This window comes from Manacus candei, unplaced genomic scaffold, assembly GCF_025592945.1.
Source record: "Manacus candei isolate 608988 ecotype Guabito, Panama unplaced genomic scaffold, ASM2559294v1 h1tg000010l, whole genome shotgun sequence".
NCBI lineage: Eukaryota > Metazoa > Chordata > Aves > Passeriformes > Pipridae > Manacus > Manacus candei.
In genome coordinates, this window is record NW_026138058.1 from 8,206,970 (window position 1) to 8,221,051 (window position 14,082).

Below are 14,082 nucleotides of genomic sequence, written 5' to 3' on the forward strand. Positions count from 1 at the left end.
AATATCTCTTTCTAACGTGATGCAACACTTTCATGCTGAATATAACAACTACTGATTTGTCCCCAAGCAAGTAAAATGAGGCTGAGCTGTGTGTAACTTGCTATCCAAAGAGTTTTATATATATATCACAAATTCTGGATCCCGAGATACATTTGGTGTCCTTGCAAATTAGTGTTTTACCTTTTTTGTCTTAAGATCCAAACATATTCTCATTAAACCTTAGTTAGATGTCTGTTTCTTTCAAAGGAGTGTTGTTTTTCTCTTCTAAGGAAAACTAACTCCTAACAGCAAAACTGATTTAAAATTTGATAATCACCTGCAGATGTCAAATCTCACCAGTGTTTTTGACAGATGAAAAAATGAGCATATCTATTCAAATAGCATCCATATTTCTCCTCTAGTCTGTTAGCATTATATTTGTATACCAGAAACCATACTTTGATTTCCAAGTGTAGCCTTGTAGCAGTTTCACAGGAAAGCATTGCAAACAATTTATGAAATCACTGGGGTTTTTTATTGGCTGTGATTCCATTTTAAAAGAACATCATACCATTTACCCATATCATGCAGGAAAAAGTACCAGAAAAATAACAAATTGAAATCACACTCACAAAGTTTCTACTTTAAATCATCTTCTAGTGCTGCATGCATCTGAAAGAAAGCTGGGGAGCATTTTTGCTAGAAAATGCATTGCTAAGTTGAATTTTGCTGTGTGTGTGAGAGAAAGAGAGAAAACAGGCAATTTTTTAATGACAATACTGAAACATTTTACTAACTCAGTGCATGAAGAAACAGTTATCTTGATAACATATATTCAGAACAGATACAGACAACTTTCAGATACATAAGACTTTACGTTTAGATCACAACAACTAATTTCTAACAATGCTTATTCTAGCACAGTAAGCTTGGCAAAAAGATGTATTCAGCAGCATTGGAATGGTCTTTTTTGATGAAGGAGAGGGGCTGGGAGGGATCTAAGTCAATGTATGATACTAGAAACATAGACAGAGGAACTCCAAAGTGATTTAGCATATGATCTTACATTTTGTTTTATTCATTTTAAACACAAGAGTAGCATTCATAATTAATATTGCAGTCTGATTTCATATGGCTTTCTCTAAATACAAATGTGATTTTACAAGGTCAATGGCAAACTAAATCATTTACCCTCCAAATGTGAAGGCCCTTTGACTATTTTTTAACTAACCAGTAAGGTCTTGGAGCTGTGAGGGAAAATGACTGCAGTGTCTAGCCACCAACCTTTCTGTGTAAATAAAAACCTGTTATAAAATTAAAATACCTCATTTACCTGAGATTGAACAGACCAGTGATGCAAATAAAACAATGTCATGAAAAGACAAAGAGATATTCAGAATCCAAACAATGAACCATGCTTCTCTTTGGTCTTGTTTAAGTGCTTCATCACCTGCTTGAGTGCCGAGGGGAAAACTGTCTGAGACAATTCTTCTCACTTCCATACATGAGCCAAAGGTGTCTGTGTACCTTGTTGCCAGTTCTGAGTGGGAAGGGAAATAGATGGGCAGGAGAGAGGGGAGAGTGCCTGCTCTCGAGTCTCTTCAGCATGGCTTAGGCACTTCAGGGACAGTGGAATGACTTGAGGAGAGGTCCACAACTCATGCAGCGTGCCAAGAGTCATGTGAGGCAAAACCAAGCAAAACCTACCCAGCACCTATGATAGATCTTCTGTCATGTTTCTATTTGAAAGTAAAGGAAAATGGGAACTACCAGCTCACACCTGGCTGAACTTTCTGCTGCCCATGGAGGAAGGTTTGCTGCAGATGTTGAGGTACAGAAGTGATGACATGGTTGAGCTGGGAAGCTCCCATAATGAAAAAGACTCAGTAGACACTTTAATAAACCACCTTCCCTTTCCCTTCTGCTTTGTGAGTCTGGCATAAGGCCTACCAGACTCAGCAGAGAGTTCCTATGGACTTCTTAAGTGTTTCAATCCAGATGTTCATACAACTTAGGAGCTCAGCTCACAAAAGGAGTATTTTTAATGTTCTGAGCCCAGGGATAGCAGTACCTGCTGAAGAAATTTGAGCACAGGCCACACAAGATCCTGACTTGTAGACCAGTCATTCAATGGCACAGCTGCTGAGGCAGTCAGACTAAACTGTACCAAACACTCCTCCTTTATCTCTCCTCTCCCTTTCTTCTTTAATTTCCCAACTGTCCACACATATGTGCACAAAGATGCACACCAAGCTGCCAGAGAGACTGTGAAAATAATCAGCGGTAGCATTCTGCAGGGAGGATGCCAGGCAGAAAATTCTGATACTGTGTCAGGAACAGTATTTGGTGGATGAGGAAGGGAGTCAAGGATGACGTCAGGAAAAGGTCAACCAGCAAGTGGTAGGGAAAAGCCAAAGTAAAATGGAGTAAGTTTATCCTCTTTGTTTGCAAAAGTTCTCCAGCACGAGGCCACGGGACAATATGAAGGGACATGTTTCTTTTAGCAGAGGCAGATTTCTGGTTCTACTTATGTATTGGAGGATGCAGGCCACGGAGATTAATGAGGGCACTGCAAAAGTATTGATATCTGTAGGTCAGTTTGATCTAACTTAGGAGATTTAACTACCAATGAGGGGCTGAAGCAAAGATCCAGACTCTGCCTTGCAGCTTTCAGGGGTGCTCTGTGGTAGAGCATCAAAAGGAGCTGCTGCCTTTGCGACAAAAGGAGGGTTTTCAATTCTTTGAGGTTTGCTTAAATAGGCTCAGATTACTAGTTGCTGAGTTTGCATGGGGTGAGTAGGGCACTCTCCCTCGAAAATGGTACATTGTTCAACACTGCTGTGCTGTATCCAAGCACTTACTCACAGGGCGTTCTGGGTCATTAAAAGTCTTAAAAGGGAGACACTCATCTTGCTTTAAATGAAAGTTAGGGTAAAAAACCCCACTGACATTATCCAAACGAATAAAACCTGCTTTCTCTTTCCTCTGGATAGCCTTTGGCAGCCTGTACTTGAATGAGCATGTCCTGTTTGAAGATCCAGCCTGAAATAAGTTGCATCTTTATCAGCTTGTTCTGACTTGTAGATCAGTCAAACTTCCTCAGAGTCCACCTTGGATTCAGCAGAAACTTACAGTCAAAATTATTTGGGAAGAAGCAAGGACTATAATACATGAATAAGAACTGGGTGAGGAGGGAATGCTGTATTTCTTCTCTTTCATAGTATTTTTCCCCTATTATGAGAGATGCTACTGGAAGGCACAGAGCTCACAAGCTCACTGCCTTAACCATGGTGCAGATTTGGTCTCCTTACCTGAAAAGATGATAAACATCTTCTAAAATTTCTTATTCAGGAAAATATTGAGATGTTTGCCCAAACTCAGTTCCACTGAACAACCAGTGCAACTAAGAAGTTCCACTGAAGTAAAATGCTTAATTTAGGTACACAATGAAGTGTCTGAGATTGTTCTCCTTTCTGTGGCCAGCTGAAAGTGTGTATTGGCTTTCAAATCTCTTCCATATATTTAGGAAATCTTTCTTTTTTCCAGGACAGGGATAAGCAATGCTAGTTCCAACAGACAAACCCTGATTTCTTTTACAAGACCATAAGACTGAGATGGCAAGATCCTCTCAGAGCATCAACTACAGAGACATAGCCAAATGCAAAATTTCAAGATTAGCTCTTCAGTTGACCAGCCAGATACCTAATCATGAGAATCTACGTTCAAAATAAGTCTGTCTGTGTATTGAATCTATGCATGTACTACCAAGTCCACATCTCCCACAGAATTTTATTTATCTTTTGTAGTTACTTCAAACCTACAGTGCTGTACTGAGAAGCCAGCCCTCTGTACCTGTATCTGCAAAAGGCAAAAAAAAAATGGTGAGAAAGATACTTCCTCCCAACCTATTAGCATCTAGGGATACCACACTCTGCACTAATATTAATTAACTCCTGCACAGTACTGGAGAAGCATCCTCACTTCATGCCTTTATAGCAGGCAGAGACCGAAACCTACATTTTGCCATTGGGGCAGAAAAATAAGTGACCTCCCCAAGGCAAGGCAGTAATTTAGCACGATACATATCAGGCATATCTCGAATTTCTGGATCTCCAGGGCCATAACTAACACTCGAGCCACAACACACACCCACACACTGCAGGAAGAGGTGGGCATGACACAGTCACAACAATATGCTGGAAACCCAAATGCCCAGCCTGCAAACAGTGCTGGAAATGCGAGTGTTGAATACGGTATTGGGCAGAAAGAGGAGGGTTAAACAGAGCAGCAAACGTACTTGGTCATTGGCTTCAGAGGGGCTGGGAAGGTCCTCTACCAGAGCACCATGCACTCTCCTGTGGTCTCAGCTCTCTGTATAGCAACTGTCTCACCAATATGCTCTTTCAAGTTAAGTGTATGGCTAATTCCCAAAGCAACATGACTCTTGCTTAGATTCTGAGGCATTTAACTTCTACAGCATCTGAGGGCAGATGACTCACTTCTTCCACAGTTCTGCGTGATGTCAGCTGTGTAAGTCATGCATGATTTACTTTACAAATGATCTTTTATTTATGTCAGCAATGGAATTAAAACTGAAAAGCTCTGCTTCCATGGGATAACTGAGATATCCCTGCCAAGAGCAGATGCGGTCAACAAAAAATGGCTAGTGTGACCTAATCAACAAGAACATTGTAATAATGACTAATTATTATCAAAAATAATAATTAAAAAAAGATAATTAAAAAAAATTAAAGAGGCCACTGTTCATACTTAGTGAACACTCCTTCTTGCTCTGGATGGAAATGAGATTGTTCCTTTTCTATGCTTGATGTGCAGTTGCCTTATTTAACATACATAGTACTATGGCTTATAATAAAAGTTGTGTAGTCTGCAGCTTTTTAATCTTTACATCCATTCAGAGGCATCTACTGGATGTGAGACTATGTACAAAAAAGGAATGGATAAGTCTTGGGGTGGAGGAAAGGGAAAGAGGCTGTTAGAAAGGAATGGGAAGCGAAGGGACTCCTAGTGAGCAGTAGAGGGCAGAGGTGGGGAGGGCTGCGTGATGGATGGCAAGATTGTAAATCCCCATTGGGCAAAAGAGAAATCCTTTGCAGTACTGTTTATGCCCATCTAACAGTCTGCAGCTATTACTTCTTGAACATGTCCTGCAGGGGCCCTGGTAGGTATTTGATGACTGTGTCTAGAATGCTCTCTTCTTCCTCCTCCTCCTCATCCCCACAGCCAGGAGGGATTGCCTTCTTTGGGCGTGTCAGACTCCCTTCAGCATTAGCTTCCAGTGCAGCCTGGGCCTCTGCTTCCTTTTCTTCCTTCTTCTTTATCCCATACTGCAGGAGAGAGATAACACATTGTCAGTCACCGACTGAACAGGATGGCTGACAAAGCCAGCCACTGCACATGGTGCCTCATATTCTCCAGTATGAACATCACTGTTAATATTCTCATTTTGCTCTTTTACACAGACACCAAAACCCAACCTGTCCCTAAGAATAGCCCATTGGATGGACAGCTTTCACAAGACAAGATAGTCAGCTGCTCAGATCACTCAGAAACAAGCACGTGAGAGAAACTGGGACTATGGAGCTGTGGGCCTAGTAAAGAGAATATAAGCTCTGTGTTAAAGTTTTAGGGTGACATTCTACTGGTGTTGGTCCTCCTCTCTTCCAAAGTCCAACATGATTCTGAAATTCCATCTGCAGCATTTTATTGTAAAGGTTTATGGATGTGGCAAAACTTCAGGGAAAAAATAATTATCAACAAAACAAAGCAAACAAGACAGGACAGACAGGACTGCAGTAAAAATGACAGCTTCAGATATTTTCATGTGGAACATATGCTATACCACTTCATCCATGTTTTCTTTGTATAAGTGGGACAGAAAGAACTCTTTGTGAAAATAAACCTTCATTAGAAATTCAGCTGTCCCATACTGTTTGAAGAGAAACATCCTTAAGTCTGTGAGTAGAACAGATACCTGAAATTTGCTACTCCCACTGAGAATTAAAGGCACTCCACTAAGACATTACATGAGTAACCAGAATCTCATTTTATGATTTTACATTCAAAATGCTATATTTAATAGAGAAGTAAAGATATGCATCTGTGAATCAGGCTAGGGAGAGAAATGTTGTAATATCTCAGTTCCCACAGTGACTAGGACATCCTTTCCAATTGCTAGTTTGAAGGCATGTCCAAGGAAAACAATTTCTGCACAACCAAACCTCATCAGTCAACAGTCTTCATACATTTCAGCATTCCTCAGGTTATGCTGATATTTCCTTAAGTGTTTGCAATGTTTTGAATGTTATGGTGCTACAAAGTAAAAACAAAAAAAATCAGCTCAAACTGTCACATGCAAATCTACAGGAACAAGTATACCTGCAAGCTACCCTCTATTACAGAATCATAGAATGGTTTGAATTGAAAGGTGCTTTTAAAGGCCATTTTGTCCAACCACCCTGCACTAAGCAGGAATATCTTCAACTAGATTAGGTTGCTCAGAGACCTGTTTATTCAGACCAATTCAAATTTAACAGACTGTTTCTACTTGTTCTGATGATAAATGGAGGTTAAACTTTCTTGGTACTCTGATCGTGATGCAAAGTCAGGAAGTCTCCCATTTCTCAGTGCCCAGCTGTGTTGCAAAGAGGCCAGCTGCACATTTCGAGGATAATTCTGGTCCCCAGGCCCACAGCTCACAGGCTGGCAGCAACATTCTTCTGCTCAGTCTTTTTACCTTTTAACCAGCTGCCTTCATGGCTGCTTTCATCCGTTCCTGCCCTATCAGCTCCTCAGCCACCAGTGACATCAAAAGCACCTGCACAATTGCTTACAATCCTTTCATTTCAGCTACATTAGGGAGGAATTTGACCTTTGTGAGGAAGAGGAAAGGCATTCAAGTTTGCTGTAGCAGCTATCAGTTTCAAAATTATTGCTTTGTAAAAGCCATTCCTTTACTTATGCCCAAATTTTAATTAAAGTACCAAATAGAATTAAGATTGTTCTTAGTACATTGGAGCTATAAAGTAACTAACTTAAACCCATGCAAAGGTCAGCAAAACATTTTGCACGAATAAACACATCAAAAAGAAAATTAGATATTATTTGAAAAACATTAAAGAACTATGCTGGTACCATGTACTCAATATTTTCAACTATCATTGGTATGGTACTACTGAATAGACATGAAGTAGATGCTATTTTCACTATTTTTTCTTTTCATTTTTCCAATTAAAAATAGTCCAAATTGTTTACCAGTAAAGCAAAAAGTCCACTCCTGCTGTCAAGACTTTCTGATTTCAAAGGGCTGTTAGGTTTGACGAGAAACATTTCCTTCCAAGCATTTACGAGCAAAGGCAATATTTTTGCTTCCTTTCTCCATCATCATTAATATTTAGGATGACAGCCTACAAGGTTGAAACCAGTAACTTCAAAAACACTCTAAATCAATTCTCTCAAGCCAGAATGTTCATTAGGGCCATTTGTCTTATGATTTTTGCACCTACTGGTCAGACCAGATTTCATGAGAGAGATGTTAAATGATGTCTCCATTCGTATCTGGGACAAAGAAAGCATTTGATCAACTCGTAGTCACAGGGCTGCACACCACAGAGGAGATTAAGCATAGGACCCGCTACCATGCAGGGGGAATGGCATGCAATGCTAGACTGTGGTCAGTCTGTATGGCTGATTGATACTCACTCTCCCTCTCAAGTCGCAGGCAGATGTCTCTAGGTGATCCCCAGTGTAATTTGTCTACAGACTGTACCTTCCTATGCCAGCTAGACAAGAACAGCACTGGAGACAACAAAAATCATGGTAACACACGGGTTACTGTGCTTTCAAATTCTCCACCTCGAAACAAGCATCAGCTCAACATGTGTTGATCATCCAGGCCACGGGAAACTGTGGAGCAAAAGCAGCCACTGAAGCGCTACTGTGTGCTAGGACAGAGGGAAGCTCAAAGACTACACGAAGAAATTAGCACTGTGCTTGTCAGCCTGTCCTGACATGTCTCCTTAGGAAGCCCTCACTGACTGCCATCAGAGAATTGCACAGTCCTAGACAGACCTTAAATTTTACAACTTACGGGCAGTCTTACAGGGCAGCTGCGGAATCTGGTAATACATTGACTGGAAAGAGCTTTCTCACTGTAAAAGGGCATTAAGGACAAGCAGATTCTACTGTTCCAGCTTACTGACACTAATGCCAAATACAGAAATTATTTTTTCTTCGTTCCTACCTGTAGTAATGCTACAACATGTAGAAAAAAGACATTTTCCCTAGTATATATATAGCATTCAAATACAAATTTATTTTGGACATAGGTATTCTCCTTTTGGAGAAAGATGACATTACATCAAAAGCAATTTAAAGGACCAGTTATGAGAATTCATCTAAACCTGGCAGTATTTTTATTTTTGTAATAAAAAATGTAAGCTGTGACGTTTCATAAAATGGCATACTTTAAGCTTGAAATTGTTTCAGAGGAAATAAAATTATACAAGGAAAATATTAATACGAGGAAAAATTTTAAAGTAGTGTCTTCACATGAAATCATTTAGGTGGAGTCAACAAAAAAATTTTTAAAATATGACTAAAACCAATCTTTCCAGTGTTCTGACTTTCCTGGGGACAGGAAATATTGCATTCAAAAAAATTTGCTTCCAACAAACTTGAAGGATGGGAACAGTTTCATTTTTATCCAAGGTTCAAGCCCACAAAATTTGGTGTTGTATTTGTATCATGATGTTGTATTTGTACCATTGCCTTCTTGGCCTTCACTCATGCACTCATGTCTTCTGCCATATGCAGAATCATGGACCTAACCCAGCAAGACACTGAAACATTTTCAGTATGTATAACACCTTGCTACTCCTAAAATCATTACTATGCTGCCACATGCAGATTGTTTTCACTGCGTACTATGTCACGAAAATACTGGCAGGAAAAGACCAGACTTACCATGCTGCCATCAACTTCCTCCCCATCTCTTTCCTTCACTATTCCTCCTGCTTTTCACAAGAAGCCAAAGTAGGTGCCTGAACTAGAAACATGCTGGAAATTTGATCAAACTCTAATGACATTAAGAGTGTCAAGGAGTAGAGGACTGTTGAGCCAAGGGAAGCTGCAGGTAAAATGTCAACCCACCATAAATATAGTTACAATTTCCCATAACAAGCTAACCATTGCTACTAAAATGAGCACATTTATCCAGTAAATATCTAGGCCACTGAATGAATCAACACTAATAACACAGTTGAGACACTTGCAGAAGTAACTGCCTGTCTTTGGGTCAGGTATGGAACTGGCTGCAGGATGACAGCTGCAACCAAGGTGCAAGTGAGTGGTTTTCTTTGGATCAGATTTGAAACTGCCTCCTTTGAAGCACCTGGAGAAGCTAGTGAAATACAAAAGGGGGACGCAAAGAAAACTCAAAGACTGTATGGTGTGATCAACAGAAGATTACTAGTGCAGAGGATCCTGGAGTCTGAGAACAAACTGCTGCCCAGATGAACGGACATTTCCACTGACAAGACGGGCAGGATGCCTCTCCTCTGACTTCCATACACTCTATGGGGATTCAAAAGACCAACAGAGTGCTGACCTTAGCAGGCTGGGTTAACCACAACACAACAACAATAACATTATGCTACTAATATTTACCATGATTGTATGCTCTAAGATTATTATATTTACTTGCTAAGATTATTATAGTAACTCACATAATTGTATCACTATTGCCATGGTTGAACTATGATCTTTTACAGTCTCTATAAACCACTAAATATCATTATGTATATACTTTATATAGTCCCAGCTTCTTTCTTTATTGAATATTTTCACTGTACACTTTTCTTTGCTCCTAGTTATCTGTACAAAAAAGGGAATGAGAACTGGTGCTTTTGGAACTACACACATGTCCTGCAGTACAGACTTGCAGCATCAGCTGTTGGGAATGTAAAGAAAATAAACAATGGCACATTTCAGTTCTTTGGGCAGGGAAAGGAACTATGATCCTTTGGCTATCTTGACATATTCACAACTCTAACACACAACTCAGCTAACTTAAGGTGTGCATGTGAAGCCTATGGCACGGAGTGGGATGCACACCTCGCTAAGGCAAAGCCATGAAGGCAGAGAGAGCTGGGATTTTGTAATGGTACAGCACGTCCTAGGTGGGTCTGTCTGGCCAGTATGTTTCATGGTTGTCAATAAAGAGTCCTCCATTATGGCTGCATCTTGGTGATTGAAATCTGGAGATAAGCATAGAGGAACCAGGCAACACAGCTGTGCACCACCCACAGCACTATGGATTGTTCATGGACGGTTGTTTTCACTATGGCAACTGGCAACATTGCTCTTCTTTCCCTCAGGAAACAACTCCTCCTCCCAAGGTGCTCTGAGAGCCTGAGATTGGCCTTCCGTCTACACCTCAAGAAAAAAAACCACATATCAGATAACACTGAGTTTTAGTTTCTGGGAAGAGGTTGGCATTATAAATGACTCTGGTTACACATCTATTCAGGGAGTTTTTCTTCTCAGTGATTTTGTGTAGCTGCAGGTGGTATTAAATATATGCCTGAACAGGCATGGCAGATACAGGCATCTCTGGGATTACTATTTTATTTACTAGCTAAGGTTTGAAAAGCTAGTGAGAGATTTAAAAGCTTATTCCTTATCTTGCCTAATATATTGGAGACTTTGCCTATTCTTACACAGCCCTGTCTATTAAATTTCATTCCTATTCTAACCCTCAGTACAAAAAACCCCAAATAAAATAAGAGACAAACCAAACCCAATCAAATAAAAAAAAACCACACAGCAAAAAAATTTTCAGCCAGTCTTGAAAGCATATGGTTAGAAAAGACACTAGGAGGGCAACACACACACACGATTTCACCTCAAAGGTTAACTTGACCTGAACAAATAATTTTTCTTAGAGACTTCAGCTCATGAAACCGATTCTTTAATAAATACCTTAAACAGAGAAAAAAATCTGGAAAACTGAAAAGACAGAGTTACTGCAAAAATATTTATCATTCATGTGTCTTTTGGGGATGTATTTATCAAGTCTGCAAAGTTCTTTTTTTCTCTTCTATTCCCAAAGAGAACATCAGCCCAATTTAGGTCTTCCCATCATTAACTCCTGGTATTTTCTGCCAGGAATATATGTAGGACTGAAACAAGTTGGGAGCAATAAGTAAGGTTTAGTTCCACAAATGTGAGAGTCCAGGGTACAGAAAATTACTCCCCTTTTATTTGATTTATAAAAGCCTGAAGCCTTTCTACGTGATTTGTTTGGTCTCTCTGTGAGTGAACAGTTTATCAAACACACCTCTGGCTTTAAGTTTCAGGTGAAAGTGAGGCAGTTTTGAGTCAGAGGCTTAGGAAAGTATTTGCCCATTGTGATGGACTGTCATCTGTTTCCGAATTTTTTCCTGATGCTACGGTATTGGTTACAGATCTTTCTGCAGTAAGAGTGCTGCTATGTGTTTGTGTGGCAGTGGAAACAGCCTCTTTTTCCTCCCCTACATCTATTCCCTACAAGCCCCTGAGTTGGGGATGTGGCGGAATGAGAGAAGGGTTTTCTACAGGAGGTGACAGTGCTGAAAGCCAGAGCACTGGGTACTTGGTTCTCATGACTGTTTGAAGAACAGAGCCTACTTTGATGTAGATCTGGCCCAACAATGTGCCCTGGTTTTTTTCCCATCTCAAATCTCTTGATTTCATTTTGTGTGAAAATTTGCTCTTTTTGTTTGTTTTTCCTGGTCTTCTTGTCTTTCCAAACAGCTCATTTATCCCTGGTTTGATGGACAGGATTAGTCCCCAGAAAACTTGTGGGGAAGCCTTTTAATACATATGAAAGGAGGATACTATCTTTGTCTCTTAAATTTATCCATTTCAGTGCAAGCTCTGCCATGCACTGTTATAATTACACAGATGGTTTCACGCAACTCAGACATGCTGACCCTGGATAACCTCTGTGCTTCATAAGGAGTAATGAACAAAGAATCACAACCTGCCACATGGGCAACCATGCCATTTTCAAGCTGTGGTGGAGAATGAAAGGTATGAGAGAGAGTACTGGGTGTCTCAGTCCCTGCCACACCATGGAGGTATGTGTAGGTGTGTGGGTGTGGTGTGAGTGTAGATGTGGGTGTTTTCTTGTCTCCACAGGCCTCTGCATAGCTCTGCTGACCTTGTCAATGTGTTAGTGGAAGAGGGCTGATTAATAATGGAAAAGAACAAGGCAGAGTCTGGAAACTGCAATCCTAAATTGCATTGTTCAATTGCGTGTGAGCCAAACAGGAGCATAACTCAGGAGAGAGGTGGTAGACAGAGAGAAAGGAAGACAATAAAACTTCGGATAGAGGACACCCAAGATGCACAGGCAGGGCTATGGATATATGAACAGCTTCTGCTTCATGCCTCATCTCTCCTGGAAAAGATGTTCCCAAACCATCTCTTCAGGGACTGTCAGAGTTTTTCAGCCAGCTTTCCAGCAGAAATTATTTGTAAAGCAGGCTTCCGTCCTTTGAGTCCTTTACCTCATCCAGGGTTCCATCTTCCCACAAGTTCCCTCTGGCTACACATGCCTTGCTACTCTGTGCTAGCTCAGGCTTTCAGCCCTTTCAAAATCACAGCAGCTCTTCATTCATGACCTATCTTGTTTCATGCCTTCCCATATCCTCTTCAGTCTTATCTCCCTTCTCCTCTCAGGCGGCTCCCATGGCAGATACGTAGAGGCCTGCAATTTTCCACAAGCACAGATCAGATGCAATGTGGACTTCAAATTACTCATCTTCATCTGCCTCCCATTAGCATCTATTTCTGGCGACACTGGGTGAATCTGGTTGTCTTCCTTCTGCCCCACAGCAACACTACTGTCTAAGAACCATGCATCTGGTTTTCATTCTAACTAGCTGCAGGATTGCAATGCATTCCAATTGGAATACCCAGTGATCTATGCATCCAAGAGTAGTGGTGTTCTAAGCAATAGGTAGGAAATTTGCTTTTCTGAAGCTCCACAACAGACAGATTGCAATATATAGCACTGCCCTCTCTCAGAGATCTGATCAGTACTCAAGAAGCCTTGCTTCTTTACTTTCAATTGGAAACAACATGACATCTGTCCATTGCTTGCTGTTTAAGTGAAAAACAGAACTGCATCAGGTTCCTGGTTGCAGAGGCCACTCTGAATTTTCTGCAAACTCACATCAAAGGGAATCTTTCCGTTGGTCTCAATGGAGACAGGACCAGATAAACACAGCTAAAAGCGGGAGATCATAAGAACACAGAATGTCTTGGGTTGGAAGGGACCTTAAAAATCACCTCATTCCAACCCCTCTGCCATATGCAGGGACACCTTTCACTAGACCAGGGTGCTTAGAGTTCTGTCCAACCTGGCATTGAAGACTTCCAGGGATGGGGCATGAACAACTCCTCTGGGCAACCTGTGCCTTACCACCCTCACAGTAAAGAATTTCTTTCTAGTTTCCAGTCTAAACCTGTCCTCTTTCTATTTATGGCCATTCTCCCTTGTTCTATGCCACAGGAAAGAACAAGATGTGGCTGGAGAAGGGGCCATACAGAGGTAGGGCAGCACTTTCCCAGGACAAACATCCTTGTTCTAGTTGCTGGAGATGAACACAACACAGTACCACACAAGCACAGGAATGAGGCCGAGAAGTGAGCATGGACTGTAAGGGGATCAGGACCATCCAAGACCCCCAAAGCCCTCCAACTCATTTCCAGAAAGGTGTGGAAGAACACACTGCCAATGATAACTAATTTGCATAGAAAGTAAGAAGCCTCTTCAGGGCAGGGAAACCTGTCTATAAAAAGGTACCCCCACTAAGCCTGGGCAGTGCCCCAGGAGCCCAGACATCCCATCAGCTGGACTGATGCTACAAGCAGGATTGGTGATTTCTTTCTTTCTTTTTATTTCTTTTTTCTTCTTTTTTCCTTTCTTTTTCTTTCCTTCTTTCTTTTTTTTTTCTTTCTTTCTTTCCTTTTTCTTTCTTTTTTCTTTCTTGTTTTTTCTCTCTTTTTTCTTTCTTTCGTCTTTCTTTCTTTCTT

The 14,082-nt window shown here is 40.8% G+C and overlaps 1 protein-coding gene across 1 annotated transcript in view; it reads right to left on the bottom strand.

Moving 5' to 3' along the window:
- Nucleotides 1-742: 742 nt before the first annotated feature.
- Nucleotides 743-14,082, bottom strand: part of CPLX1 (complexin 1) — a 116,461-nt gene continuing 103,121 nt past the window's right edge. The window contains exon 4 of the mRNA XM_051777528.1: nucleotides 743-5,327. Within this exon, the coding sequence (XP_051633488.1) occupies nucleotides 5,130-5,327 (198 nt within the window). The 3' untranslated portion in view covers nucleotides 743-5,129. The remainder of the gene's footprint in view (nucleotides 5,328-14,082) is intronic.